The sequence below is a fragment of the Rhopilema esculentum genome, chromosome 7, assembly GCF_057945365.1.
Source record: "Rhopilema esculentum isolate cy_ngs chromosome 7, ASM5794536v1, whole genome shotgun sequence".
In the NCBI taxonomy this organism is placed as follows: Eukaryota; Metazoa; Cnidaria; class Scyphozoa; order Rhizostomeae; family Rhizostomatidae; genus Rhopilema; species Rhopilema esculentum.
This window is the reverse complement of record NC_142821.1, coordinates 2,112,827-2,140,788: the sequence shown is the minus strand read 5'-3', so window position 1 is coordinate 2,140,788 and position 27,962 is coordinate 2,112,827. Positions and strand designations below refer to the sequence as shown.

The 27,962-nt window shown below is 36.4% G+C and overlaps 2 protein-coding genes across 2 annotated transcripts in view; one reads left to right on the top strand and one right to left on the bottom strand.

The window, feature by feature from the left end:
• The first annotated feature begins 359 nt into the window (after positions 1-359).
• LOC135683286 (protein phosphatase 1D) lies at positions 360-7,771 on the top strand. The gene is made up of 5 exons (XM_065198498.2): positions 360-873; positions 3,335-3,539; positions 4,030-4,181; positions 4,622-4,829; positions 5,360-7,771. Exons 1-5 carry the CDS (start codon positions 567-569, stop codon positions 5,907-5,909), a joined length of 1,422 nt encoding a protein of 473 aa, XP_065054570.1. The 5' UTR covers positions 360-566; the 3' UTR covers positions 5,910-7,771.
• The window catches only part of LOC135683284 (uncharacterized), a 28,833-nt gene continuing 1,985 nt past the window's right edge, over positions 1,115-27,962 (bottom strand). Inside the window, exons 2-17 of the mRNA XM_065198494.2 lie at positions 27,321-27,591; positions 26,140-26,523; positions 24,727-24,853; positions 22,816-22,989; positions 22,279-22,362; positions 21,739-21,906; positions 19,746-19,808; positions 18,683-18,857; positions 17,132-17,348; positions 15,947-16,077; positions 15,277-15,383; positions 14,288-14,390; positions 13,393-13,535; positions 11,986-12,078; positions 11,206-11,290; positions 1,115-10,058 (exon numbers count right to left, since the gene is read on the bottom strand). Of these exons, the coding sequence (XP_065054566.2) occupies positions 9,933-10,058; positions 11,206-11,290; positions 11,986-12,078; positions 13,393-13,535; positions 14,288-14,390; positions 15,277-15,383; positions 15,947-16,077; positions 17,132-17,348; positions 18,683-18,857; positions 19,746-19,808; positions 21,739-21,906; positions 22,279-22,362; positions 22,816-22,989; positions 24,727-24,853; positions 26,140-26,523; positions 27,321-27,591 (2,451 nt within the window). The 3' untranslated portion in view covers positions 1,115-9,932. The remainder of the gene's footprint in view (positions 10,059-11,205; positions 11,291-11,985; positions 12,079-13,392; positions 13,536-14,287; positions 14,391-15,276; positions 15,384-15,946; positions 16,078-17,131; positions 17,349-18,682; positions 18,858-19,745; positions 19,809-21,738; positions 21,907-22,278; positions 22,363-22,815; positions 22,990-24,726; positions 24,854-26,139; positions 26,524-27,320; positions 27,592-27,962) is intronic.

Sequence of the window (27,962 nt, the reverse complement as noted above, 5' to 3'; positions counted from 1 at the left end):
AAAGTCTGTATTCATTTTTCGCATCACTTTGCCACAGAGAGAAAATTGTGATGAATTTGATTGAAAAAACAGTTTTATTTTTCAATCTCAGCAGTTACATTTCGTGTGATTTTCTTTTCAAATGTTGTTGAAAAAATATTGCTTACTCCAGGCCAAAAGCAATGTATTTACTTACGTCATTCGTCACCTGAGACAACTAACGCGAGGCTTGTTCTTACCTGCCTCGTATCGCCTTCCGTGAAACCAAAAGTCCATTGCTTTTTACTATGTAATAATTGTTGAGTTATCCAATCAGAAAATGTCTTGAGCGCCTTAGGATAATAGCTATTGTATCCTTAGCCAATCATTAGTGCAAGAGTAGACGTGAGAAAGCGAGTAAGTGTGTTTGCGGGAAAGAATGGATTCGATAAAAGAATAGGAGAACAATCGAGAAATAAAACCGTTGTCAATTTCTACGCGCCTATTGGCACTAAAAGGTGATCAACATTACCAGAAGCAGAGGATTCAGGAAACGTTAAAGATATAAATATTCGCCAGAAGTATTTTCTTAAAGAGAAACTTTGAAGATGGATCAAGTTCGAACTGTTGTGGATAGCAATATGGCTTTCAGATATTCTAAGAGTCTAAATAAAGGAACCCGGCGTTACATGGAAGATATCGCTCAAACTTGTCGATCAAATGACCCGGTCAAAGGAACTTTCTTCGCAATTTTCGATGGCCATGGAGGCAAAAATGCAGCTAGGTTTGCCGAGAGGCGTTTGTGGAGAACTCTATCGAGTATGGATGCTTTTGAGAGTGATGACCCAGAAAAAGTTAAAGGAGCGATCAAAGAGGCTTTTCTCAAAACACATTCAGAAATGTGGGATGTTATTGGTAAGAAACACTTTGTTTATATCCATACAAGCTATTTTTAGTTGCACAGGCAGTTATTATATGTGGCTAGGCCATGCCAAACCCTGAATCTCCTACTGATGAATAATTGCCCGCAACTCGCGCGCGATAGCGCGCGAGTGAAGGGCTTATAGTCTGCCCCGCGTATAAGTAGCATATGGAAGCTTCAGTTCATGTTGTCAGCACTTTTTCAGCAGATTTTGTCACTTTTCTGCTGCCATGACAACTGTCAATCAATTTCATTGTCAATCAATCGGCTTTGTCGAGGAGGTCGTTAACCGCCACCTCTTTGTGCGGAAGGGAATTATCTTCGGAGCGTTGCTCTGCCAAGACTCTGTTAAAGGCCTTCGGTTTTTTTGGCACGAAAACGGTGCTGCATCACAGCTCGGTTCTCCGCAATAGATGGAAGTTTTGATTCGAAGTTTTGGGAATCAAAACCAGTCGAATGCCACACTTTTCTCCCAAAAACTCGAGACCGTACGAGCAAAAGTTATGATTGTCGTGATTATCGAAAAATAAATGTCAAACCCTCGAAAAACTTCATGATTTTCAAAAGGGCGTTGGACTTAAATCAAAGGCAAACTGAAAACCAAAAATTCTTGATAAAAAGAATAGTTTAGCTTCAACTAGAGCAGCTGTTTTTATAGAATTGTGAAAACCCAAGATGGTGTCTTCTTCGAATATCCTGACCTACATTTTCAAAACAATCATTATCAAGGAACTAATTGTTTGCGGGCAGTACTAGCAAGAGCTATTTCTAGTTTAAAAGATTAAATTAACGCGGGCACGTCATGGCAGGCCTAAAAAGCCTACGTTGATCGAGAGCCAGGACATCCCCTTTCCATGGAAACAGATCGCATATTTCACCATAAACCGCCAAAATATTCCAATATCGTTTGTTTTAACGGTTTAATAATTGTGTAATATTGCCACTTCTTCTATGAGATGAAAACTGCTGTGAATTAAAGCTGAAACAATATCAGCGTGAGTATTGTATGGATACAAAAACCATTTCCTAATAATACCCGACACGCCAAAGCACGCCGTTTAAATGTCTGACGTGTCAGTAATTGCCACTAGTAAAACCAAATATTGTCGAAAGAATAATATGCAACCAGTCTTTAGCACTTTCCATGTGCAGGGTGTTGAGAAAGAGTTTCGAAGTAGAGTCTCACTGATACCTATACACAGGGGAACACAGATGGGGGGCAGGAGTGACCCCCAGTATTTTGTAGCCACTTTTTGGTCCTTTGTGTTCGTCTTGTCTGGTCCAACAACATTATAATTTTCGTGTACCCTTGAGTACTATCTTTCCCAGTCAATGCCCCCTGTTTATCATTGTTTCCTGAGACCTGTTTATCAATGTTTATTGTTGAAGTATCGAACATTTGAAAGAAAATTGGATATTTTTTGATATAGTATATAATATATTGTATGGGCTGCTTTCTCAGTAGGGCTATCTATGGTAGGGGATGTTTAGAAAATGGTGTGCTTTCATAGCTGGATAACTGGAAAAACCACCTCTCCAATTGGCCTAGCGTTTTTGTTTGTAACAGGTAGATTATAAAACTTGAATTTAACGTTTCATTGCACTCTATCTCTAGTCACAGCCGCTGGAACAAAACAGCTACCCCTCTGGCCATTTGCCACAAAAAAGAAAAGATGGCGTGCGCCGTCCTTTGTCAATCAAAAGCCGCCGAAAATACTTTCATATATAACGTACATATATGTTCATATTGAAGAAACAAAGATTGCTGCTATATTTAAGACTAATCTTATTAAAGAAGAATTTTTTGGGCCAAAATGCATCTTTACGTCAATAAGTGATACCCTCTCCCCAAGATCTTGTTCCCATTGAATCAAATCTTGCCACGATAGTAAGCTGGCATTCAATCGGCTTTCTCTCAATATTTGTTTTGCCACAGCTGTGCTGTTGAATAGCGGTTGAAACAGCCTTGAAAAACAAGCATTTTTAAGACAAAAGCCTTTTGTATAATTTTCTATCTTGTTCAAATGATTTTGAACGGTTCTTTAAAGCCTCATTTACGCGATTGAGAATTCTAAACATGAAAACCACATCCCTGAGAAAATGCAACGCGTGTGTTACTTTGAAAGGTCAAATAAGCTTTCTTGCATCTATACTTTATTAAACGATATCTCATTTTGACGATGCAGCTGTCGGGATATCGACTAAGTCGCTGCAAATTCTTATCTTTCACTCATTGGTCGGTTAGATTTAATCCACACGAAGTTTGGAAAAAGCATTACCACACCCACATCCTTACAACGCCTAACTTTCATGGCCTTTTTTAGAAAATTATCAAAGTCTAAATTGTTGACTAGAGAGGAAATGAACAAATAATGCAAGTCAAGTATTGAAAAAAGTGAGAGAAAGCACAATGAAATACTATCTTGATGATTTCAGTTACTTTTTCTTTTGTAGAAAACTGGCCTAAGCGAAAAAATGGAATGCAGAGCACATCCGGAACGACGGCTACCGTTGCTATACTGCGAGGGAGGAAGTTGTACGTTGCGCAGCTTGGTGATTCTGGTCTTGTTTTAGCTAAACGCAGGAAGAATAGCACCACTGTGGAGGCACATTATATAACTGCGGAGCATAAACCTGACGCACCGGAGGAAAAATCAAGGTAGCATATTGCATACAAATATTCTAAGAAACTATTGAAATTTTTCTTCTTGGTTCAAAAATTTGGATAGGAGAATAGGTGGCCCTCAAACAGTACGATTCAATGTAAAATTTGCAGCAACCCTTTAAAGTTTCATGTGACTTGCAAAGAAAAATCTGTTTGTCCCTTAAATATCCTTTACAACGATATTATCAATTGGTAAATCTTAATGACGATAAACGTACATCTTAAATTTTTATTCAAAGTGTCGTTATAATTCGATTAAGCCCCCTCTTTACCATTAAATTTCTCAGAAACCCCTACAATGCTGTCAGTCTTTGCATAAAAACATCAAATTAATAACAGCTTCTTTGCGATTTATATGCATCAGAGCTTCTGTGTTCTAATTACCACGAGTATATATATACATAGGTTGTGCTACATTGAGTGGTTGGTTTATGCTAAATTTGTTTCGTATTGAAATTAAGCCATGATTTGTCTCGATCAACAGAATCAATTCATTAGGAGGGTGCGTTGCAACTGTTAAGGGTGTGGCGCGAGTAGTCTGGAAGCGGCCGATATTAAGCGGCAGAACAAACGGAACACCTCGGCGTGGAGCGCAGTTCGAGCATATCCCATTCCTGGCTGTCTCTCGTGCTCTTGGTAAGATGAATACGATATGTCTTATCTAGCATGATCTCCTTAGCTTTTTACAAGTAACTATTTATAATTTGTTTAGTTTACGTTGTTCTGATATATTGCTCTTTCATTTTTTTGCCTATCCTTATGTGCCCATTAGTTGTAGTGTTTTAGGTAACATTCCATGTTTCTCTCTGTTTCTTATGCCTCTGTGTTACTTAGAATCTTCGAAGGGTGTTTTTGAATTTAGGCAATCTTCGTTTGGATGCCCAGTGATGACGGCAAATAGGCCACACAATAATTGTAGTTCTTTATACTAATTATCTTGAAATCGAAGTCGAAATTGCTGTTTTCTTTTCTGAATAAGAAAAGCCAAGTTTACCAACCACTTTGCTTTGATTCCTTTGTAAATTATTTTTGCTATACTTGGCTGTTATTTTCAAACATTATTTGGCAATTTTCAGGTGATCTGTGGAGCTATGATCAAGAAAGGGGCGAATACCTCGTATCTCCCGAACCAGACGTTGAATGTTTCGATATCAAAAAGGGTGAAGACTGGTTCATGATTCTAGCTTCAGATGGTCTCTGGGGAATTGTCGATGCGCAAGAGGCTGTTGATATTGTTGCTGATCACGAAAATAATGATCAAGAGAACACGGACGCTGCCTCGAAGTGAGTGAAGATTTAGACCTCGTTTTCACGAGTGTATTCCGTTTGAGTAAATTTCAATTCGGCATCATTTTTTGGCGACATTCACCTGGAGTTGTAGCAAAACACCATTACTGCAAAGCGTAATACGAAAAAAATCCGGGGAAGGGTTCTGTTCATATGACTTGGGTAAGGGTTCTATACCAGAGCGTTAGGGGGTGCAGCCAGGGGTGGTGAGTTGGGAGGCTCAGGGTTGCTCGGGGGACGCAAAACCTCTTGTAAATGTCAGAAAGTAGCCCTTTTCTTCTTTTTACTATTTTTTTAAAGAAAATTTTCGCGAGGGCGCCCTTGTTCATTTCATAGCAACACATCTGAATGCATGTAATCCTGAAGTTGAAAAAAGTCTGGCCTTTTACCTTTAAGAATTATGTGTTTTAAAGAATGGTTATTTGAAGATGCAAATTAGAAGGAACTCCAATGAAATGTCAAAAATACGTCTCTTCTTGTCACCCATGCTAAACTCAATTTTCTTATCTGTCTTTTTCTTTTAATAGTTTAATTCATATGGCTCTGCAAAAGTGGTCTGGAAAAAAGGTTAAATCTGACAATATCAGCACTATTACAGTATTTTTTGATGAAGAGCCCAGACCTGGCGAAACTCCATCGGAAGAGGACGACGACAGCTCGGGTTTTACGACTGTCCTTGAAGAAGATGGCGAAGAAACACCACCCGAGGTACCTGTAAAGTCAGGTCTTCCGCAGCTTAAAAGGACAACCGAAATACGAGTTGAGCTGGACGATTTCGGCAAATTTTGTTCCCAGGAATCGACGGCGTATATCGAAACTGTTATTTTTCATACTTCGTCTAGGGGAAGTACCGAGCTGATGGCTTCCGATTCTTGCAACATTTCGAACATAAAAAGAAAGCTACCGTCAAGTTTGACCGGTCCAGTCACGACCGCCAAGCGCAGCCGAAGAACATCGGAATGTGGAAGTCCGGAAAGTCGAAACTTGTTAACTGAAGTTAGTTCTAAGTCTTTACAGTCGTTACAACTCGATGCCGACCTTACTGGCATTTCGCAAGTAGCCCGCGATTTTTTGTAGCTAGTTTTCGTAGCTAATTGTTTAAATTATTCGAAATCGTCGCCAGCTTAAACAAAGGTTGCCCCCTACCCACCCAATAGGTGACATCTTTTGCATTTCAAAGCTGCATTTTTGATTGCATCTGACAACCCTTTGCGTTCAAAAAGTCTTATCTGTCGGTTAAACAGTTCTGTTATCAAAGGTAGCGTGAATGTTTGATGACAAAACACTGGTTTTGAATTGTAAATCAAAACATGATGCAAAATATATTTCGAATAACAATTTAGCATCTAAGGCCATTGCATCTTTTTTACTCAACATCTGTAAAATCGTTTCACAATTGCTGGTACATTTTCACAAGGGCTGTATTTTTATCACACGCTCAAGAAATTCCTTTGATGCAAAAATTAGCTGAAGGCGTGTCACTAAAACCGTTAAAACGGGGAATGATTGTTTAGCACTAGTTTTATGCGGTAATTTGTATTTTTAAATTAAATTGTTTATGATTTGTTTGTTTTCGCATTTCCCCTTGAAAAATGTTTGTTATCGCACTTATAGTTATTTGTGTCTGTTGACAATTCCAAACACAGATGGCTCCCAATGTGTCTATTACACAGGGGTTTGCGCAGAACACATCATGGACAGTTTACGTTTTTAGGGATTTTAAATTAATATAGCGCAGCATAGATGCATGTAATATAACTTGATAGTTCATCGACATCGTTTGCTTCTTTTGAAGTATTTCAACATTAATTCGCATTTCGATGTAATTTTGCATCTTTATCGTACAGTTGTTTTAATTTTAAGCAGACCTAGTCGGGAACCAAACCTCGTAGATACTGCATCTGGTAGAAATCATTGTCTTTAAGATAAAAAGCATTCTCGATCGCTGTTGGCTTAACCAAAGTCACACAGAAATCGCAAATACCGGATCGCAATGTACGAGGTTTGGTCTTTTATTGAGCGAATACAAATCCAAGCGGTGAGTACCATGCCTGCCCTTCACGCAGATATCGAATAAAGAATTTGGTTTTATAAGTCAACCCAAGACCAGATCATATTTTAAAGCTCTGGGTTGGATTTGTATTCGGTAGAACACGCCTAGTCACGTTTATTTTCAATTTCACAAACATTAGCCTTTTGTTTTCATAGTAATATAATTTTACTAGCCATCGAAGCTATTCCACTGTTTGCCAACCTAAATGACTTTTGATTCCAAATCCAAAAAAAACCAATTCTATACATCGTGGCGCATAAATTCACTACCATTTTGACTTTACTGAGATAATGGCAGCAAGTCAGGAAGTCTTGTCACGTTCAGTGTTCTTTGAAGTTGTTTTTAAATGTTTAAATTTTTATCATTCTAACAGCTATGGATGGTGTGTAGATTGAAATTAATAGAAACCATGGCAACAAGGCCTTCCTAGGGAAACCCTAGCTTTGTATTCTCTAACCCTAGCAATCATCGTTTATAGCCTCGGTTTAACCGACCTCGGTTTGGCGAATAGTACCCCTTGCTTTAGTTTACCCCCAACCAAATGCAGTTGCTGTTTCTGAAAGTTTATATTGGTATCCGAATCTCCTTGATTTCCCGTGCTCATGAGAACACTGCGAAATTTCATTGTAAAGGTCTCAAAATACTTCATTTGTGACAATGCAGCGAAGTGTTAGGACAGATTTCCAACTAGTTTTTGATATTTTTTACATGTCTGAAGTATATTGGAGTGAACTAGAAGTAATTGTTCGATACAATAAGATATAAAGTATAATATTTCATGTAATATAGAAAAATTGTACGTATGTAAATCTTTGTGGAGTGCACCTGGCCGAAATTTCATGTAATTTATTTGTAATATCACAGATCATGTTCATGGGAAATTTGACTTTTGTTTCTTCACTTCTTAAGTCTCCTTCCACTTTTGAAAAATAAAAGGGTCATTCGAAAAACAAATAAACAGTCACACGAGTCACTCTAAAATTACTCCGTAAACAAACTTTACTTTATAATCAAGATTTTAGTATTGCTTGTTTAGTCAGGTACAGAAAGTCTTTTGAAACCACGAGGATTCAGGAGAACAAGTTATAAAAAAAACTTCTGTAAAAACGTTGGACAAACAATATGGAACCATAGTCATATGACTATGATGGAACAATGGCCACCAAGCTGAGTTTTTTCCCAATGGATCGTCAATGAAAGACCGAATCTCGCCCCAATAGCGTCTCCCTCAACGGCCACAAAAGCGTCCTTGACACAAGGTCCGGTAGGATCTATCTTTCAGGTCCACGGCTTCACTGGTGCCGCCGTTGTAACCCTACAAAAACCAATTCTAGGCAACCTCACTCAGTTTTAGAAAACTCAGCATTTTCATTAGCGCTAGCTCAAGCACTTAAGTTGAACAAGCTGTAAAGTTATGCCCAGTATAAACAGTAAAAATGTAATTTTTGATTTGATACAGCACTAAGTACAAACTAGCACTGGAAACGCATTTCATTCACAACTTGAGAAAATCCGCTTGTTGCAAGCATTTCAGAACAGTCATATCTGCATGTTTCCAAGCTGCGGAAAAAGGGCGGAACCCTAGCATGGAAGAAACAAATTTCAAAGGAGCAAGGTAAAATGAGTGAGGTAAGTGTGGTTCAGAATAAGCAGAAAGGTAATAAAGACTTACTGGGTTAAGTATTGGCAGTAAGAGATGAAATAACCTCATTCAAATGAACATTCTGGGTTTCAAATAACGTACCTCTCGACCGCGACAAAAGTTTTTATGAAGAAAATCTTGTCACAGAAAATGCGTGGTAGAAAACCACGAAAAACAAAAGACAGTACTGTCAAAAATTTCTCCAGAAGACATAAGCAATAGAACTTCATTAGGTGTTGAATTTTTATTAATGTTGCTTGAGAGCTGCTTTTTTCATTGCTTATCTATGAAATACGTAACACTGGATTGCATCAATTACTTCGTACAGCAAAAGCTCCTTAATTTATAGCAAAGCTCGCGAGAGGTTTTTATGGACAGTTTGGCTTTTGGTACTCTACCACTGTTTCTTATTTCTTGTGAGAATTTCTAGGGTTTGGGGCGCGATCAAGTTCAAGTGCTAATTTGCCTATAAGAAGTTATATAAAGAGGAAAAATACCAAGTAACTGGCTGTTTGCACAAGGAAAGCAGGATGTGTGGCGCCCCCAGTTCCTCATGATTGGTCAGGAAACTAAATGATGACAGGTAAAACGGAAATCAGGTTTTATTCATCTATGTCCTAACCGCTAAATTCCCTTTTCTGACCCTCCAACCACCCACTCTTTAAATTCAAGGTACTATGTATGCATTTACACGATTTAACATTAACAACAGGCAGCTTACAAAAATTTATAAGAATTAGGGGTTTGCGGGCGCTCAACGCCCATATGGCAACTCCAAGAGCAAGTTTATCTTAAGATAAATCTAATTCATGTTGTATGCATATACCTAATTCAACATAAAAAATTGAAGTTTTATAAAAATTGAAACGGAATACAATTTCGATATAGAATTGAATGAAAGCCCCGTCGATGTCCCGATCTTTGATAGGCTGAAAATTCTTCATAAAATTGAGATTAAAAGCGTTGGAACTAATGAAAGGTGACCTGGCAAAGGAGATCGTTAGTAACTGGAAAAAAACTAACAGTAAACTAGGCAAAGAGGGAGTTATAAGCAGAAATGCTTTGGCTACGGCAAATCTCTTACTTTTTTATCAGCTTTTCACTAAACTTAATCCCTACTGCCAACCTAAAGGGGAAACCTAAAATAAACTGTTTTACAAAATCGAAAATTCACTTATTTAAACATCTTTCCAAAATAACGACCGTTTTAAGCATTAATTACAAAATCAAACCATAGGTTAATTTACAAAAATTTGGCAAAAACTATCAATGTTCTATACCATCCAACCTTTGGGTGTCTGATGAACGATCTTTTTGAACAAAAAAGCCTTTTGCACAAGGGGAAAAATGAACAAAATATTATAGGAAAATATGATTGAGAACAGCAAGTGCGGTTTTGATATTATTATCCGGTATCTAAACGTATAGTACGCAGTCGGTTTTTGTGAGCCAGTATGCAAGCAGCCTCGTTCTTGCCACCGCAATACTGAGACGACGAGAAGACAGTCAGTAATTTCCCATTCAACTGCACCTGATGGGAAAAAATGTGGTTCAACAAATGCCTTGAAGTTTAACACAACCCATCAACACAGAAATCCTAAAGTCTAGTTTTTATAACTTCGTCTATTTATCTAATCACAGAAGAATACTCTTTTTTCGAATACTAAGTATATCAAAGCTATATTGAAACGAAACCACAGACGCGTGATACCAAACCTTGGAAATATGAAAGGCAAATTGCCTCTAACACTAATGAGCCTTAACTTGACTTTCCTTTGCGAAATGTTGGAATTCCTTATAGGAATTCCTCTTACTCGTGATAATCAAACACAAACGACAGCAACGGAAATCACAACTAAAGTGATTGGTAGACTGTTTTTGGACGCCCTTCCCATTTTCAAAAATTGATTAGAATCTTGCGAGGAGCGCAATTTCATCTTTGCAGTGCAGCGCCATATGATAGCTGAAACTCAAAAAGAGCAATACGGCTGCCTAACACGCAAGCCATCAAAGGAGTCAGAGTTGTAACAGAGCCGTCTTATACGCATGAAGCTTATATCGTTTTCAAAATGACCAAAGAATTCAACTGATATTGCCTAACAATGTTTTTTAAACAGGCAATCGCAGTCAAAACTTCTTGGTACAAGGACATGCAGCCTATGCAGTGACATTGGAAAGCAAGACTATGGCCTTTTCGGCAAGCTTTGTCTTCATGAAAGGACAAGTAAATAGAATGATGAGAAATGAAACAACAGCCAATCCCACGAAAGAAAAATTGTTCAAAGCATTAAGAGCACTTGCTAAAGATAAAGTTATAATTCCGGACACGAGATCACTAGAAAGAGCCATCTTTATATAATACAGTGGAACCTCAATTAACGGACATTTCTGTACAACAGACATCTCTCAACAACAGACATATATTTTTCACAAATGCTCTAAACACCCATAAAGGTACCTCTAAACAACAAACACTTCTATACAACGGACAATTACACTGATCCGAACGGTGTTCTTTATATGGAGGCTCCACCTTATCATCATTTTAGTACTTAAACATTTCCTTTTTCTTGCTATGCTCAAACGTTGAAAGGGTTTTCAATGTAAATATTGTAAATAAACAAAAATGAATATCACAAGCCGTAAATATGAAGATCAGTATCATGCAAAAATCATACCTCGAATCCTTTTTGTTGAACTTCATGGGCGCGAACAACATGTGATAATCCATTCTTGTCCAAGAAATCTTCTAATGCCTCAGAACTGGTTTAAAAATAGAAAAACTGTTCAACATATGAAACCTTAGGAAAATGGGGTATCTAGGAAGGGAGTTTTGAGAATCAAACGGCCATCCTAGTGAAGTTGGTCATAAAATGCATATAAAATTTCTCCGCAGTGAAATTTGAAGCAGCTCTTTTGAAGCAGCTCCTTTTGTTTTTCATGATTCTTTTCAATCCGACGAAAAATGTTTTCAAAGAGGCACGTTGGGAAAGTTTTAATGGTGCGAGTTCAAATCTGGTTATTTTCAGTTACAGAACGTTTGGCATAACAGAATCAGTGCAAATTCTTCAATTTGCCCTTGGTCAGAAAAAATTGGCCTGTGCCTAAATTTCCACCTAGGTTTAGGGAGTGAGTTGATCTCATCCCGGGATGAGAGTTTCTTATGTGAATTAATTCACCAGAAACAAAAGATTTTTTGTCGTCAGTTTGAAACGAAACCCGCTTTTTCAACTCACGTTGAATTTCCTTACGTAGAAGGCCTTCAAGAACGAGAAGCCATAATATCAAACCAAAATTACTACAATCACTCCAAAAAGCCTGAGACCTAGATCTCTTTATCCTTCCTTTAGTCATAGTCATTGTCATGGGGCATAACAACACAGAGAAAAAAGACCATAAAAGACGAAAAAAATTTTTTTGTCCTAACAGATAACAAATTCAATTTAAAAAACAAGAACCTGAACATATGGGCGGTTCCTCGTTTGAAATTGCCAGTGAATCCATTGTTGTCATGCAAATCTTTTTCAATATCTGCATCTCTGTCTTCATCCCTAAAAAACCCAATCCGCTTATAATGATTGAAAAACTTTTTCTATTGAAAATATACTGCCAATATGAATGTGATATAAATATTACAAAAATGAAAATAACGCTATTCCTAATTTTATGTACATAATATGAACAAAACTTACTAGATCTAATATTACTACTATTATGAATATCATATGAATTCTACTATTATAAATATGGTATGAACACTATTTAGCTCTCTACCTTATAACTCTGGAAAATGTTGACTTCCGAATTTCTCTGACTATCTATTTGATTATGATTATGAATATAAAAGAGAGGCTTGTGAATGAGCCAGCTTATACTCGTTTGAAAATGCAGTAAGTCGCTTTCATGTAAAGTTTACAATAGTTAAAATAATAAAAAGTCATGATCCTGGAAAGAGGGGCAGATAAAGACCAAAGGAATGTAGCCAATAACGAGCTAGAAGATGAGGTTAGGAGAATGCTTTCTGGATGATATTGAAAAATTAGTTCTGTACAATGAAAATCATTGTTTACTAGTCTGCTGTAAAGTGATCAACGAGGTTTAGGAAGAGCTATAGACGTATGATGATTGCATTAAGCGTGAATCTCTGAGTTGCAACTTAGGTGACTTTCCGCTAGCCTGGGTCAAATTAAAAACTGGTTAAAATGTATTTGTCTTTAAAGTGAGTTTATGAAAACGACAGTTTGCTTTAAGCTCGTTCTAATCCGTTTTTGATCGTTTCCACCAAGCTGGGTTAAAATGTACCTAGACTTAAAAGGTATTCTAGGTAAATCAGATTTAGATGATTAAAAACAGAAACCAAAGCACGCAGGGCTGTGAGAGAAATCGGTCTTTACAACAATCGTCCGTAATTTTTTGGTCATAATCTGAAACTTTTGATGTGTATTTCTGATTGGAGAGGGATTGTGAAGCAGGACGTGAGAAACTTTATCAAGTATCTAAACCAAACAAATCCAGAACGAGTTTGAGGGAATGAAAAAGGAAATTGTATTCAAAAGCTTCATTTTGCAAAGCATATATGCGAGGTTGGCTAATAAACAAGGGGGCTTAAAATAAAAGAAATAGGGTAACTTTAGAAATTTTGAAGTGAGAATAATAGAGTTACAAGGAAATGGAAAAAAGCCCTAAACTCAAACAAATGAAGATGAGTAACTGATAATAGCAGCATCAGATCAAAATAAACATAAAAGGGACCTTAACGGCTCCTTGCAAAGCAGCATAAATTAACCAAATTTTCACATACCCCGAACTGCACTGCAAAATCAAACTAAGCAATTAACAAGAAAAAGAAACCTCAAGCTACAAACCTCAAGGGGTCACTCCACATGAGATCCCAAGCAAGAGGACTTTGCTTTTCAGGGTCATTCAAATGCGTTGGAATTGATTCGATTTCTGACAACATCCCTTGACCATGTTTGAGTGATGGTATTCCCCCATGTACGCAAAATATCTGCAAAAAGAGTAAAACAAGTTCTGATGTTGCAGCTATACCTCAGGAGAACGTGTCCAAGAAATGCTAGTTGAAAAGCTTACCACGACTACCGGATTCACCTTATTACCGCTTACACACTTTGTTTATTTCGCAAAATATTCACATATACGAATCTTTGTTATTTCGACTAGAAAAAAATGCTTAATAACGTCCTACTACGGAACCAAACTTTCGGTATGGTTAGGTAGCCTGCCAAATGCTTGACTGTATGAAACTCTTGGAGCAATACGAGATGTTTTGCAATCTCGATTTTTTTCTGTTCCTTTGACAAATCCATACAAATATTTCTTCCCAGGCAATACAAAACTTGGAATCGTTAACTTCTCTTCCAGGTTCCAATCATAAAATGTATACATCTGTACTATGTAGGTTTTAAAAAACACTTAAGATGCGAACTATGGCTTTCAAATCTGACACTCAAACCAAGACCACATAATGTGTACTCTGTGAAAATGAAGGCTTCATAAAAATATGTAAAGTTTAACAACTGTGAGGGGATATATGTTTTTGAATCGTTAATTTATGTCTTTTTGGATAGTGATTATGAATGAAAATGATGCGTTTCAATTTTCTTTACGAATGGTATTACCTTTTTAATTAAAAAAGACGAACGAGTCCTGGCGATGTAGAAAATTTCCATACATCTTAACTTTTCAATTGTCTCAGATTTTAATTTTATTTCTGCTAAAATATCACGAAAAGAAATTTACCTTTTTATCAATTACTGCAGCGATAGGTAGACAGTCAAAGCAGCTATTCACAGCTTCCCAAACTTTAGGCCCAAACGTGGCACCAAACTTACTTATACATTCCCTGTAAGACAGAACATCGTGTAAGAACATCCTACAAACCTACTAGTACATCTTGTTACAATGTGAAATGAAGGTAACAGACAGTGGAAGTAACTAACCGTGGTCTATGCTAAATTTGCCTGTATTTACAAAGTGGTAATGAATGATACATCAAATTTATCTGCAATGGCTTTTTTAAAGTTTTTGGTTTCATTAAGCTACAGTAAGTATATATGGGGAGATAGGTAGGCTAAGGTAAAAGGGCTTTTTCATTCCGAATTCCAATTACATGCGAGGATTTCCCTTTTAAGTCCTCATTTGCTGCAAAGCATATAGAGAGAGCCCGAAATATCACATCAACGGTATTTTTGTAGGCATGTTAGATTCACAATCGTTCATTTTTTACTTATATTTGCGTATTCCAAAACAATAGGAAAGGGGGTCGTCTTTAGTTTTTATATAGTATAGGCCTATATATGGCTGCACTTTCTAGCTTAAGTAATATATATCAATCATTTTTATAGGTGCATAAGTAAATACACACTGAAACAAAGTAAAGAAGCGGTGTGTGACAATTATATGTTGTCACTGGAATCAAATAGACATGAAACATAACACAATGAATTACAGAAATAATGAGACTGTTTTCTAGTATCAATGAGAATTCTTGGATTAAGCTGGTCTCAATTCTTCGGAGAGATTTATGCAATGGAGGCTGGACTGAAGAAATGGCAGCATAAAATTTTGGAAACTAGAGAGTTCTAGAAACTTGCAGTTTTGAAAACAATAAGGAAATATTCCGAGAGAGGAATTATCGGTGAGTGTTTTAAGAGTTAGTCAATTCTAGACCAGAATTTAATAAAAAGGCCATACAAAAATATAGCTTAGCAAAAATCAACTCTACTCACCCATAAAAAGTGTGCATCCTCTGAATCCCTCTAATTTCGTGATTGCCACGAATCAAAATGAATTTCGATGGGGCAAGAATCTTGTGTGCAAAAAGATAAGCCACGACCTAAAACGCAATTTATCAGTAAAAGTAAGTAGAGAGGACTCCAAACAGTGCCAAAAAATCGATTCATAATCGAGAAGATTTATAACAATGGAATGATTCGAGGAAGTCATTCTCGTAGTGATCCTTGAAAGATCTATCGAGGCTGAGCATAATATTTGTTCCCAGCTAATGACGTTGTGTTGGTTTGGACATATTCACAGTGAACAATTTCCGCAAGAGAGTGTGGATAAGATCATCAATGTATGCTTCGGGGTAGCCTTTGTAGATACCGAATAACGATAGCATTAATAAACTAGGGTTCAAGGCTAAAATCATTGTAGAAAACTTTGGCTGCATAAATTGCTTATGGAAGTGACCAAAACAGAATGAAATTCTGCTTCGTACCTTACCTAAACACAAATACAGAGCTGTCTGTCCCCTACATGATAGGTTTCATAAAGAAGTTTTGAAAGTCTTGACAAAAAACTACCAGAGTTCCCCCTCTAGCTAGCTAATCAACACATCTATCAAGAATCTGAAAGAAATCAGACACCATAGTACATCAATTTAAGAAGAATATATACCTCAATTCCGAACTTGCCACGATCAACGTAATCACCCAAGAATAGAAAACTGCATGGAGTAAGGATAGGCCCCATTCGCCATAAAACTTTCTCAAAGCACACAAGGTCAGAGAAATTACCATGTACATCACCTGTAATGGTGCACAAAATGTTTTTAGAACTGGCAAATGAACTAACATAAAAGATAAAGGGGCAATAGGAAATTAGCCTCTAGATGTATCTAAATATATTAAGGATACTTTGGCAGTACTGGAAAGTTAGATTTTCAAGAGCTAGGCTCTTCACAAACTTATCATTTTTGGCTGCGCGAGTACCTTTTGGCTGAGACAATGTGATGAGCAGAATGGATAATTTTTGTTTATTTATGTCTACAAAAAGTTACGTTTTTAGGGAAAATAAAAGATCGATTCTAAATTGCTACTCCGAGTTTCAACCTGAATGCAATCATCAAGCAACGTTTGAAACTCCTCTCTCTATGGGTGCTATTAAATTTAGTTGTTATGTCCTTAAAGATATCACGAACTTCATATAACAACAACTAAATATAATACCACGCATAGAGTAGCTTTAACAGTTGCAAAATTATTGCATCAAGTGTGATACTCAGACTTGCAGCTTCGAAAACTTTTGTGTTCTATACACGAAAGCTTGTACAGCTCTACCAATACGGCATCGCGCGCTTAACGACAAACCAGTGAAACAGTAATATTCATTAAAAGCATTGACTTAAGTCACAAACATAAGCCTTAAATAGCCATTTTTTGGAAGATAAGCCTTATTAGACATCAGAAATGATTGCTGCCTTTTATGTTTAATTGTGTTTTTCGTATTGTGAAAGATTCTCCTTGGAAGGGTGGTGGAGGGAGATATTTAGAATTGTCGTGCGAAATATTCAGAAATGAGCTATAGGCAAAGCAGTGCGAATAGCAAGTACAGGATATTAATGGGAAAGAGTCTATTTAATGCTGTGACAATCATTGTGAATAAAAGTAAAAGTTTAAAACAAACTACGACGAAGAAAAGGCTAGAAATAAAAGATATTTTGGGCAGGCAATTAAAACGTAGCCTCGCATGAAAAAGTAACACATTATAAGCGTTTCAGAGTGCCCAGATAACTCTGGTTTAATTAACTACATTGACAGAAACCGAATTGCAAAAAAAAGAACAGAAAAATGTTTGACTTACCAAGGATATAAGTTGGTGATTCTAATTTGACCAGGCGTGGTTCTATACTGACAATATCCAACACTTGCTGACATATTACCAGAATGCACCTTGCCAATGCATCCATATCGACCACACCCCAAGTAAATGCGGACTTTGGATTCACGCCTGCGCTGTTCACTTTGATTGGTCTTTCGAAGTATTTGAGGCCAGTGAGCATCTCATTTGCAGGGGTGTTCTTAAAGATGGAATAAAAAAAGATGTAAGAAAATGCAGAACACAAAACTAACGTATCTGGAAATTTGTGCTGACGTTGACTTGAATCCCAATGCAGAAAAGCAAACTCAGATTTTCAAATGGATGATGACAATATCAAACCAAGTAATGTATATTGCTATCTAAAAACAAATATGACACTTTTTGGAAAGATATTTTATAGTGGGTCGTCATTTTGCCCTTGAACCCCCTCCCCCTACTTTAATCTTGCATCCGGCTTCTGATCGGGCTTCGTCATTTTATCATTTCATTTGGATACTCATTTACAAAGAGCCCCCAAAATCTTGATTTAAATTACAATGTAAATATTGAAACTTTCGGTTTGAAACCAAAAACACATTGGGGCATGTCTTAAAGAAACCAAGATTCCTCTAGTACGTTTAAAGCATGACATCGGTATCTTTGGATCGAAGAAAGGTGAGTGCGAAGCACGGAGAATGTGAATTAAAAGGTGCCTGTCCGACAGAAATCGAAGACGTTTCCCAAACGGCCTCCCAACAGGCGTATCCTAACAGGCACATCCTAACAGGCACATCCTAACAGGCACATCCTAACAGGCACATCCTAGCAGGCACATACTAACAGGCACATCCTAACAGGCACATCCTAACAGCCTACCAAAACATCTTAATTCATATTTGCACATGACCAGTTGATATACAATTCTTACTAGCAATGTCATACTAAAGAAGACGGCAAAATGTACAATGAAACATCATACTAATATATTATCGATTAAACACAATCCAGTTAGCTTAACGTAGTCTTGCTGCGGGTAATTATGTACTCAAAAATTAATTCAACCAATAGTACCCAGTGACATCTTAATCCATAACACCAGTGCTATTTGACAACTGGCTATACTTCGATCGAGGAGCAAATCACTATATGAAAATCTCGTAGACCTTTAATGGAAATCCTAGTGTTGTATCTGGGATAATATAAATCCTGTTTTTGAAAATCTCGTACGCTATTTTGCAAAACTGAATTGCCCCTTGACTTCAATAAATCTCTTATGCATATGAAGAGAATTTCCTAAGGTTTGAAAGCTGCACTCACTGCACAACTGATCGTATATTTCATTGGAGAACTAACTCCCAGGATATTCTTCGTCAATCACCAAAAGCCGGACCAAGCCAATATAAACACATACATGCAGAAGACAGATATTTCAGGCAATGCTATTGCTAATATTTCAACAGATAAGATTTTTAATGTATGTCCTTTGGCGAACCTAAAGCGGGACGGGAAAATATGTTATGTTTCATATACGTTTCAAATGATAAGGAAACGTACCATATTAAATGAATCCACGGACGTAAGCCTGAGGAATTTCGCTTTCATCTCATCTGAAAATATACTAGCCCCGTTTCCGGGTAAGTGTGATTTTCCAAACAGATCAGCGAGTGTCACAACATCCATCATTGTGCCACTTCTTCTTACTTTAACAGAATGTGTTGCAAGCTCGTATCTGCAATGAAAGGAAAAGAGCTTAAACTAAATGAATTGAAACCCCGTCTCGCTTGTGAGGCATATTTTCCCTCTGCTTGTGAGGCATATTGTCAAACCGTGCCCTCCTTGTCCATCGAGAAAAGCATTTGACATACAGTCTTTTGGGGGTAAATGCTCTGCGACAGCTTTCAAAAAGTTAGATAGTAGCTGTTGTTCCATTGAGACAAAATACAACTCACACAAGTCGGATCTATTCGGACAAGATAAAGTAGTCCGACATATGCAGAGTCCGACTTACACGTATGAAAAACTGAAATAAAGCATCATAGAGCAAAAAGAAAGATTCGACAGTGAAAACCGTCGGAGTAAAGAACGTGCTTTTCATTAATGCCGGAACAGCATTCAACAGTAGTTAAAGATGTGCTACTAAAGAAGTCCATTGAGCTGTAAATGTGTAACAATATCTTGGTTTGCAGTTAAAGTTCGACTTAAGTAATGAAAAAATTTATCAGTTTCGGTTTACACAATGCAAATTGACAGAGTTTATACCACATAAATTGGGACTGGGCATTTACTACCGAGTTTGGAAATATCATACCTACGCAAGTTCGACTAATGTGAAATTGACTGCAATAAAAGGCCTAAAATAATGAATATTTTGTTCAAGATTTCACTCCTACATACTGTTTATATGACTGCATCATTTCTACATCCGTAAGTATCTACGGCTCCTGGAAAATAATGGCTTCTTAGGAAGAGTAACTTAAAAATATTTTCTGCATCATACGGGAAAGGTTCACTTTAAAGAAAGAGCACCCGGAGGAAAGGATCGGAGGTGTTTTTGGTGAATATCTTTATTGATAGTTGTAATTACTAAAAGATGCAACAAAAAACAAATATTCCATACCCTCCATTGGCGATAGATTCCTCCGAGCAAGATGACGAAAGTCTCTTTTGAAAAGATTCAATGCTGTTTATAAAAGGAAAGTTAACACAGACGATTATTTTGAACCAGAAAGGCTATTATTAGTATGACAAAACACACATTTTGTAGTGAGATATACAGTGGGTCTGCCCAATATCTATACAACCATGTACAAGTTTTCTGGATCCAAAAAGTTAGCAATCAGTTAAAATCATGTTTAAGGGGATCTTTTTGCAACAGAATGAACATAAAATACTAGTTGGATGTCTTGTTGATGCAAAGCAAAGCTCTTTTGAAGGTTACACAGCAAAAACCTACAGGATGAGAACAGGGGGAGATGGGGGGAAGGGGGGAAGGGGGGGAAGGGGGGAGGGTGGCTTAAAATATTGTAATCTAGAAAAGCAAGTTAAATAAAAATATTGCACCTTTAAGAAACATTTTGTACATATACATAAGAAACATATAAAAGGAGTTTTGTTTACGTCATCTACTAAAGACACGTGATCTTATCATACTCCGGTTATAAAAAACTTTATGAAATTAGTTGATATAATGAAACAGATATCAAAATTTGAGAATATTTTCAAAAAATTCATATTTATTAGCAGAGACTTGCTGAGATAAATTTTTTTCCCGTCATCCAGTCGAATTTTACTTCTTTGTCGATAAAAATGATACCTTTGAAATATATACCAGTTTATCAAAATTTAATCCTTTGAGCTAAGGACAGACCAAGTGACCTAGCCAGGAAAAATTCAAACCGGATAAACACTTAAGACGATATTACTGCTTCAAGAAAAAGTTTTGCACCAAAGGGTTATTATTTTTGCTTTTCCAAATCAAATTAAATTATGTTTCAATTAGCAATCCAGGATTTCTTTGACTCGATCTCTACATGAATTTAATCAGCTTTAACCATAACCTGGCAAGTTGAATAACTTTCTCTAATTCAATAGACTAAGTATATTAATAAAACGTTTGCATTTCAATCGTATTGACGAAACGTAAATTTGAACTTCAAAAATGCCTTTAAGTATATGTCAAACTCAAGGCCCGCGGGCCACATCCAGACAAGCGTGTAATTATATTTGGCCCGCGAGATCATTTACATAATTGTGTTTGTATAGTGTGTCCTTCGACATTAAATGTGTTGTGGATTACCCCCCCTCCCCCCCTGTGCAATTGCGTTTGATACCTCCGTCTTAGAGCATAGTGGATAAAATTTTCTTGATCAATACAAAATAACACCAAAGAAATACTTTTTTATTACGGTCAATATTTGTTCGAAAATAAAGAATGTCCCAAAATCTATATTCACAAAAATTTTGAAATTATTGGCAAGCGAGGTTGTCTTTTTATTTAGGTGTTTTTGGAATCTGTTTACATCAACACAAAGCATGCCGACTTGCATAGACAGAAGGAGTTAGTTTTGTCTTGGACACTTCACCACAGAATAGAGAAAGGTTTGATCACTTCACCGATTGATCAAAAACAAGGAACCAATCAAAGACGCCATTCTTCATCTAACTTCACTTTCGATCCGACCCTGGATACAAATCTCTGCTGACCTAAGTCATCTTCTGATTGTTAGACCCCAAAGACCACAAGTACGTCAGTTAGGCACGCTTTTCCGAGCTATTTTCAAATACCTTTTGAAGTGATGTTTAAGACTTAATGCTTAGCTGTTTGGGGTTTTTGAACCTGTCACACTTTTAATAATTATTGTTAATCTTTCTCGTTTTAATGTGTTATTTTATATTATCTTCTCGTGATAGTTTGCAAATATAAATTATCTTCTACATTAACCGTCCTTTTAAAAGAAATTGAAAGCTGTAAAAGAAGTAGGATGTGTAGAAATTCCGCTCGAAAACTTTTTCCTCAAGAATTAGACGAATTATGGAACTCAAAACCGTTAGACTTCTTAACATCCAAGAAAAAGATAAGAATGAGCATTTAGGAGGGCATTGTCCCTTACCTGTTTATCAAACTATTTCTGTGTTTTGATATGGGTACTTTTTTCAATTTGTGCTTTATCGACGGCTGATTGCGAAAGAGTACTGATGTACCGCGAAATTTCATCTGCCCGATGGCTTGTAGGAACTCCAAAGTCGATATACGATCATTATCTCCTGTTTTTAGTGATCTAGGGAGAGACTGTATGCATTAACTATTGAATAAAACCAGGGAAAACAGTAGGTTAAGCACTAAAATGCTAAATCGGGGTATACTTTGGTTTACCTACGTGGACTTTATCATAAACTTCCCTTTCTGTTCTTATTGTTCGATTTTGTTGATTTCTTCAAGCAATTATAGAACGTTTTCAAATTAATTTTCACCATAGCTAATCTATGTTAGTGAAATGTTGCTTCTGAATTTCAACGAGAAGCTGCTAGGCCATAAAAGGGGCAATTAGGCAATTAACAGAATCTTTATAGTACAAATAAAGCAAAATTGAGGGCCAAATATGCAAGAAGTGACAAAAATTTGTGCCAAGATGTTGTAAAATAGAACTTACTTGAACTGCTCAGATGCGTCCTGGTCCAGGTCTTCGCCTGTTACTTCAATCCCTTTAGCTTTTTTGATATCAGCGACAATGGTGCTGCAACGAAAATAATAGCATTTTTCAAAGAATTGTCAGATATTGGATGTTGGTGTTGAGAGCTGTTGCCTCAGGTTACCGCTGTCACCTTGCAATGTAGAAAGAAACCTGGGACGAGCCTAGGTGTTCAATGACGTATGTACAACTCTGGAAGAGACTAGGTGCCAATCTATGATTTACGATCATAGTAAATGTTTCAATATCTATTGGTTTTCTGGCTTTCTGTACCCTGATTAGAAGATAACAACAGACCGAGGTCCTACTATCTTGATAGGCGAATCGCAGAACTATAGTTTTAACATGCCGAAAATAAACTGAAAACCTTGTGAAAAATTAAGTAGCGAGATTCGGAAAGAGTTCACCGAAATACGAAAAACTTTTACTATAAAAAGAACATTATTAGAAAAATAAGTCTTTTATCGAATAGGAAACCTTTGTGCAAGTAGTACTCACCAAAAATTATCATATGAAAGATACCCATGTCCCACGGTATCATAATACCTAAGTATGTACACACTGCGGATTTCACCGGAGCAGCCTCCATGGGGTGTAACCGGCTCCATTGCAGCGAACCCAGAAAGCAGGTCCTCGTATCGGAGGAAGCCTTTGCAGCATTTATCGAATGCCCTACAAGAAATGCAAAACAGTGGATAAAAGAGAAACAAACTTGTATTCATACATTTAGCATTAAGAGAGATTTGATTTCGAAATTCCGGGAAGTTAGGAACTAGAAAACGTTCCTGAAAAACTAAGGAAAAGCTCAAGAAAGCTGACGGCAAAGCGAGGATTTTTCTACTTGGAAAAATGGAAAATGTACCTAAGAGGAAGAACTATAACAAATCTCTAGGCAAAGGACTGAAAGAGAAGTTCTGACAATTATAGCATGAAGCCATCTGAAAGGTAAAAATCATGACTCAGATGTGTGGGTAGTAACTATAATTTCCCATAATCAGGAATTTACTGGCTCATGCCAAGATCAAAAGTGGAACAAATGCCACTGCAAAACATGGTAACATATAACCAACGGGACCACTACATTTAGCTTTACTATTGACACTGACAAACACTATGAAATAAAATCGAGACTGAACTACAACTCTACAAACGTTATTTATGCATTACAATGCAAATGCTGCTTAACTAACGGACACAAGAACTGCCAATACATCGGAGAAACGAGTAGGCAACTTAAAGAAAGATTTAACGAACACAGGCGAGATATCATCAACAAAAAAAGAAGTCAGAACTATTGCAGAACATTTTTGCAGCCAAGAGCACACCATCAATGACATAACTATTGCACAGCTACACAGCTATGAAAACGAGAACAGAACCACTGACCGTTCACTTGACAGCACACAACACATGTATAATGTCATCAACACAAACCACATCAATTTAATTAATTATGGTAATATCATTATTCGTTTTGCTTTGTTCCTGTCTATAACCAAATACCAAATTTTTCTGGTTGGAAGGCGTGGAATGGTCTTAATAGCATAAAAACATCAGTATTTGGCATATTCAACGACTTGAATGGCAAATATGATTGGAGGGATCCATAATACTTAGATAATATCCTCTAAATATACATTTAAACAGTTGGAAAACTAGCGAACACAATTCTCTTAGCAGATGATAAGGCCCTGTTCACACCACACCGAATATATTGCACACAACAGATTCGCTGACCCCACCCAGAACGAATATTGTGGCTGTTCACATGATACCGGATTCATTTCGTTTCGGATTCAAGCGTCATCGTGAGAACAGAACACCTGTTTGGTGTGAAAAAGGATCCGATAGGAAATCCAGTGTAGTCTGAATAAGGCTTAAAATGAGAAACATCAAAGCCTATAGCTTTGTAGATAGATCTTCAAAACAACAGAAGAATGTACGCTTATGTAATCGAGGAAATAGTATTTGGAAAGCACGCAATAAGTAAAATGAATAGCATTATTGTAACAGAACTTGGTATCACTTGATAAATTTTGTTACCGCTCATTGGACAGAATGTTTCTGCACATAAGGTCGTCATCAAAGTAGTATACAATGATATACTACGAAATTACAAATGGATTTTAATACTTGATATAGCACTTATTAAAAGCTTTTTGTCGGTGAAAATTTAGTTTGGCGATGGAATTGAATTTATAAACATGAAGGATATTGACTAGCCATCCGGATGCTGCCCAGTGTTAATGCAAGGTCTGTACTAAGTAAGGTTACAAACAATGCCTTGCATCAAAGAGTGAATGTTTTTAAGATATAGCAAATTACAAAACAGCATCGTTGTAGGACAAAAATTCTTAAGCAACTTTAAAAATTCATAAAATAGAAATATCTTGAAACATTTAGATTTACCTGAAAAGATCAAATAAGTCAAATCCTTTTATGTCTAGCTCAACCAAGACATTCTTGAATGAGGTGAAATCAACATTTTTGTTTTCGTTGGAAAATTCTTCAAACAGATAATGAATGGCAATAAAATCTGCAAAAATAATGCAAATTAAAGGTAATTTTTGTACAAGGAAATGGTGCAAGCTTTCACAAAATCACAAGCACAAAAGACACAACATATCACAAGCACAACATATCACACATTTATATCATTAGCAGGAATATGAAACAAATTGCAAATTAACACAGCATTGGTGTGTTAAAATATCAATCGTAAATGAAATCTTCAGGTTGCTTTGTTTGTCTTTGTAGGTGAATAAATGAGCACTTCTTTCTTTAACATATAATTCTTCCTTTGTTTAATTAAAACATATGTGTATTAATAGTTTTGAATTAACAAGCGAGTGATCACTGAAAAATTTTTCATAAATTAATGACAGCTTCTGATTTGAGAAGAAAATATAAAAATTAACTACACTACGTTTCTTTGTTAACTATTCTCCAAAAAAGCCCTTCTAGACTAGAGGGGGCTAGGGGTGTGTGAAGGTCATCCAGACTGTGTACCCTAGTTTAGCAAAAAACTGAGTTCAATTCATGTGGGTTTGCCTGTGACACATCCACATTTTGCAAAGTAAATGATCTCCTTGGCCAGCTTTCATACCTTGATTCAAAATTGGATTCAAACAGCATTGATTTACAAGCCTTACTTAATTTGATTCTTTACAGTAACCAAACATTTAATGAAACTGAAATGAAATCAAATGATTCTACACCTACAGTCATCAATAGCATATATATCAAAGCAATTAACAGACATAACTGGAGTAGAAACTTGACAATTAGAGGCCTTTCATTTCTGTTGGGTTTTGGTTTAAGAAGCTCTTTGTGAGTCATGACATCATCATCAGTAACCCACTGTATAGCTTCCTGCATAAACTTGCCTACCCTAACCTATCTTGTTATCTAATGGCGTCAATCTACCAGTACCTTAAATTCGAGACTTGCCTGCCCTAGCGCATGCCGGGGCATGCCAAATTAAATGGTGCCATGTTTCACAAAATGTTTTCTTTATAAGCTTATTGTTAAAGTATTTGTTAAGTGTGGTTAAGAGACACCAGCAATCAAATATTGGTTTCAGACAAATATAAAGATATTTCACAAACGTTTACTTTGTGGATGAATCTGAGAATTTTACACATTGATGTTTACTTGCAAAAATAATATTCATGGGTTTCAACAATCTTGATAGCTAATTTGGAGGTATGGCTTCTTGTAAAATTTAACAAATTCACAATGGAATGAATTATAAAATAATATTGGCAAGAATTATTCACTTCTAAATACTGACTTAAAATCTGCACTTAAAACACTACTTACGGTCTAAATCAAACTTTGAAGCAGCCAGCAATTCTTTGTACGGAGCTGTTAGCTTATAAGTGAGATATTTTCTCAGCTTCCCCTCCATTCCTATGTAATCTGTGCTTTGAACAACTGTGTTAATTTTTGTTTCAGATGTGATTCCTTTTGGCTCTTTGGCTAGATACTCACTATCAGAATCTGAAAGCTGTCTCTTTCGCTTAAATGAAGTTGATGCATCGTTTGAGTCTACATCCATTGGGGAGTCCATTGATTTTTGTGTCCTTTGTATATCACTTCTCATACTGTGTGCTTCATTAGAAATAATTTTCTGTTTATCGCTGTGAGTTTGTTCTGGATGTTGGGCAGATCCCTGGTCAAGAATTGAAGTACAGCTAATCTCACCTAAAAACAAGGATAAAAATTCTCTTACTCAGAAGGGACCAATCATATCATGGGAAAACTGACAGTGACTACATCTGGGTGGCAAATTATTGGTGTATTTTGTGCGAAAGGACTTTGGAGTTAACAAAGATCTCATGTTTTAATTATCATAATGGGTATGGAGATGCGCAAACAGATTGAGCTAGAAATAACATTTAACTTTTCTTAGGCTGGCATAACAATAATGAATTTAATGAAATTTTCAATATAAAAGATTTTCTGCATTGAAAAAGTTTGGCATCTGCATAAGAAATCCAATGAAAAAAGGTTTGTTTGCTTTTGAGTTGGTAAGAAAGCATCATATATTTGAAAAGAATAGGTTATAACATTAACTTTGAAAAACAAAACTTTTATTTAGAGTTGCCAAAAACTAGTAATACATCTTAAAATAGAAATACCTTGTGTTGGTTCTCTGTGAAAATCTGGGGCATTAACAAATTTCAAAGCTGAAGGTACACTTCAAAAATTTAAGGGGTAACATACTCATATTAAAGAGACTGTGTTAGATTTCAATCAAACAATATAATTTCTTAGATATTTTGGATAAAACAATAGGAATTCCAAACAATGAAAAAAATTCATAAGTCAGTAACATGTGCTTCTTGTACTCCCAGTCTCTGGCAAAAAAGTACTATACTAATTTTATGTTCTTTAATAACTGTATAAAAATATCTGTACAACAAAGATATTCATAAAGATGCCTGTTTCATATTTTTATAAAAATATAGAAAATAAACCAAACAAAAGGAAGATTTTACCATCTAGAAATTTCTTGGCATATTGGAGGTCTTCATTTCCAAAACTACCACTTTTTGCTAATTCATTCAATTCCCTAAATGTGCACCACTTTGAGCTATATACAGCTGTACTACTTTTAGACCTTTCAAAAGAACTCCGTATCAGTTCAGATTTTGCCACACTGTTAAGCTGTGCAGCAATAGCTGTCTGTGTAATCAACTTTCCATCTGATGTCCATTTTGCTGCTATTGCAATAACACCCTTGGTATCCACCAATCTGCTACACTTAAGCTGAAACCGAAATATGGAATGTTAAAAATTAGAACTCAACAGAGGAGAATTAAAGAATAAAATTGAAGAGAATGCCTGATAAAGTTCAAGGAGGAGAATCATAGGCAAAAGTAGGTTAGTGTCAACTTAGACAAACCAACATGGTTTTAGGACTTATTGCCCTTCTGCCTCTCACACCCTAAGAAACAATCAGAGACAGAAAGTGCTGAGTCTTCAGCCCCTTGCTCCTGAGTTTGATGCAGTTATCAGAGTTCCAGGAGGTTTTGGAAGGATAAAAATGAAAGAGAAGGCCCCTGCAAGCAAAGCAAGCAGAAACATTTTGCAACAATGCATTCCTTTTTGGTTAGTTTAAAATATGTTTCAAAAATTTC

Bases quoted from the DNA above. Each gene is read 5' to 3' on its own strand.
- LOC135683286 (XM_065198498.2), top strand. From the start codon at position 567: ATGGATCAAGTTCGAACTGTTGTGGATAGCAATATGGCTTTCAGATAT. The intron at 3,540-4,029 runs GTAGCATATTGC...CTCGATCAACAG, and splicing joins GCACCGGAGGAAAAATCAAG to AATCAATTCATTAGGAGGGT. The intron at 4,830-5,359 runs GTGAGTGAAGAT...TTCTTTTAATAG, and splicing joins AACACGGACGCTGCCTCGAA to TTTAATTCATATGGCTCTGC.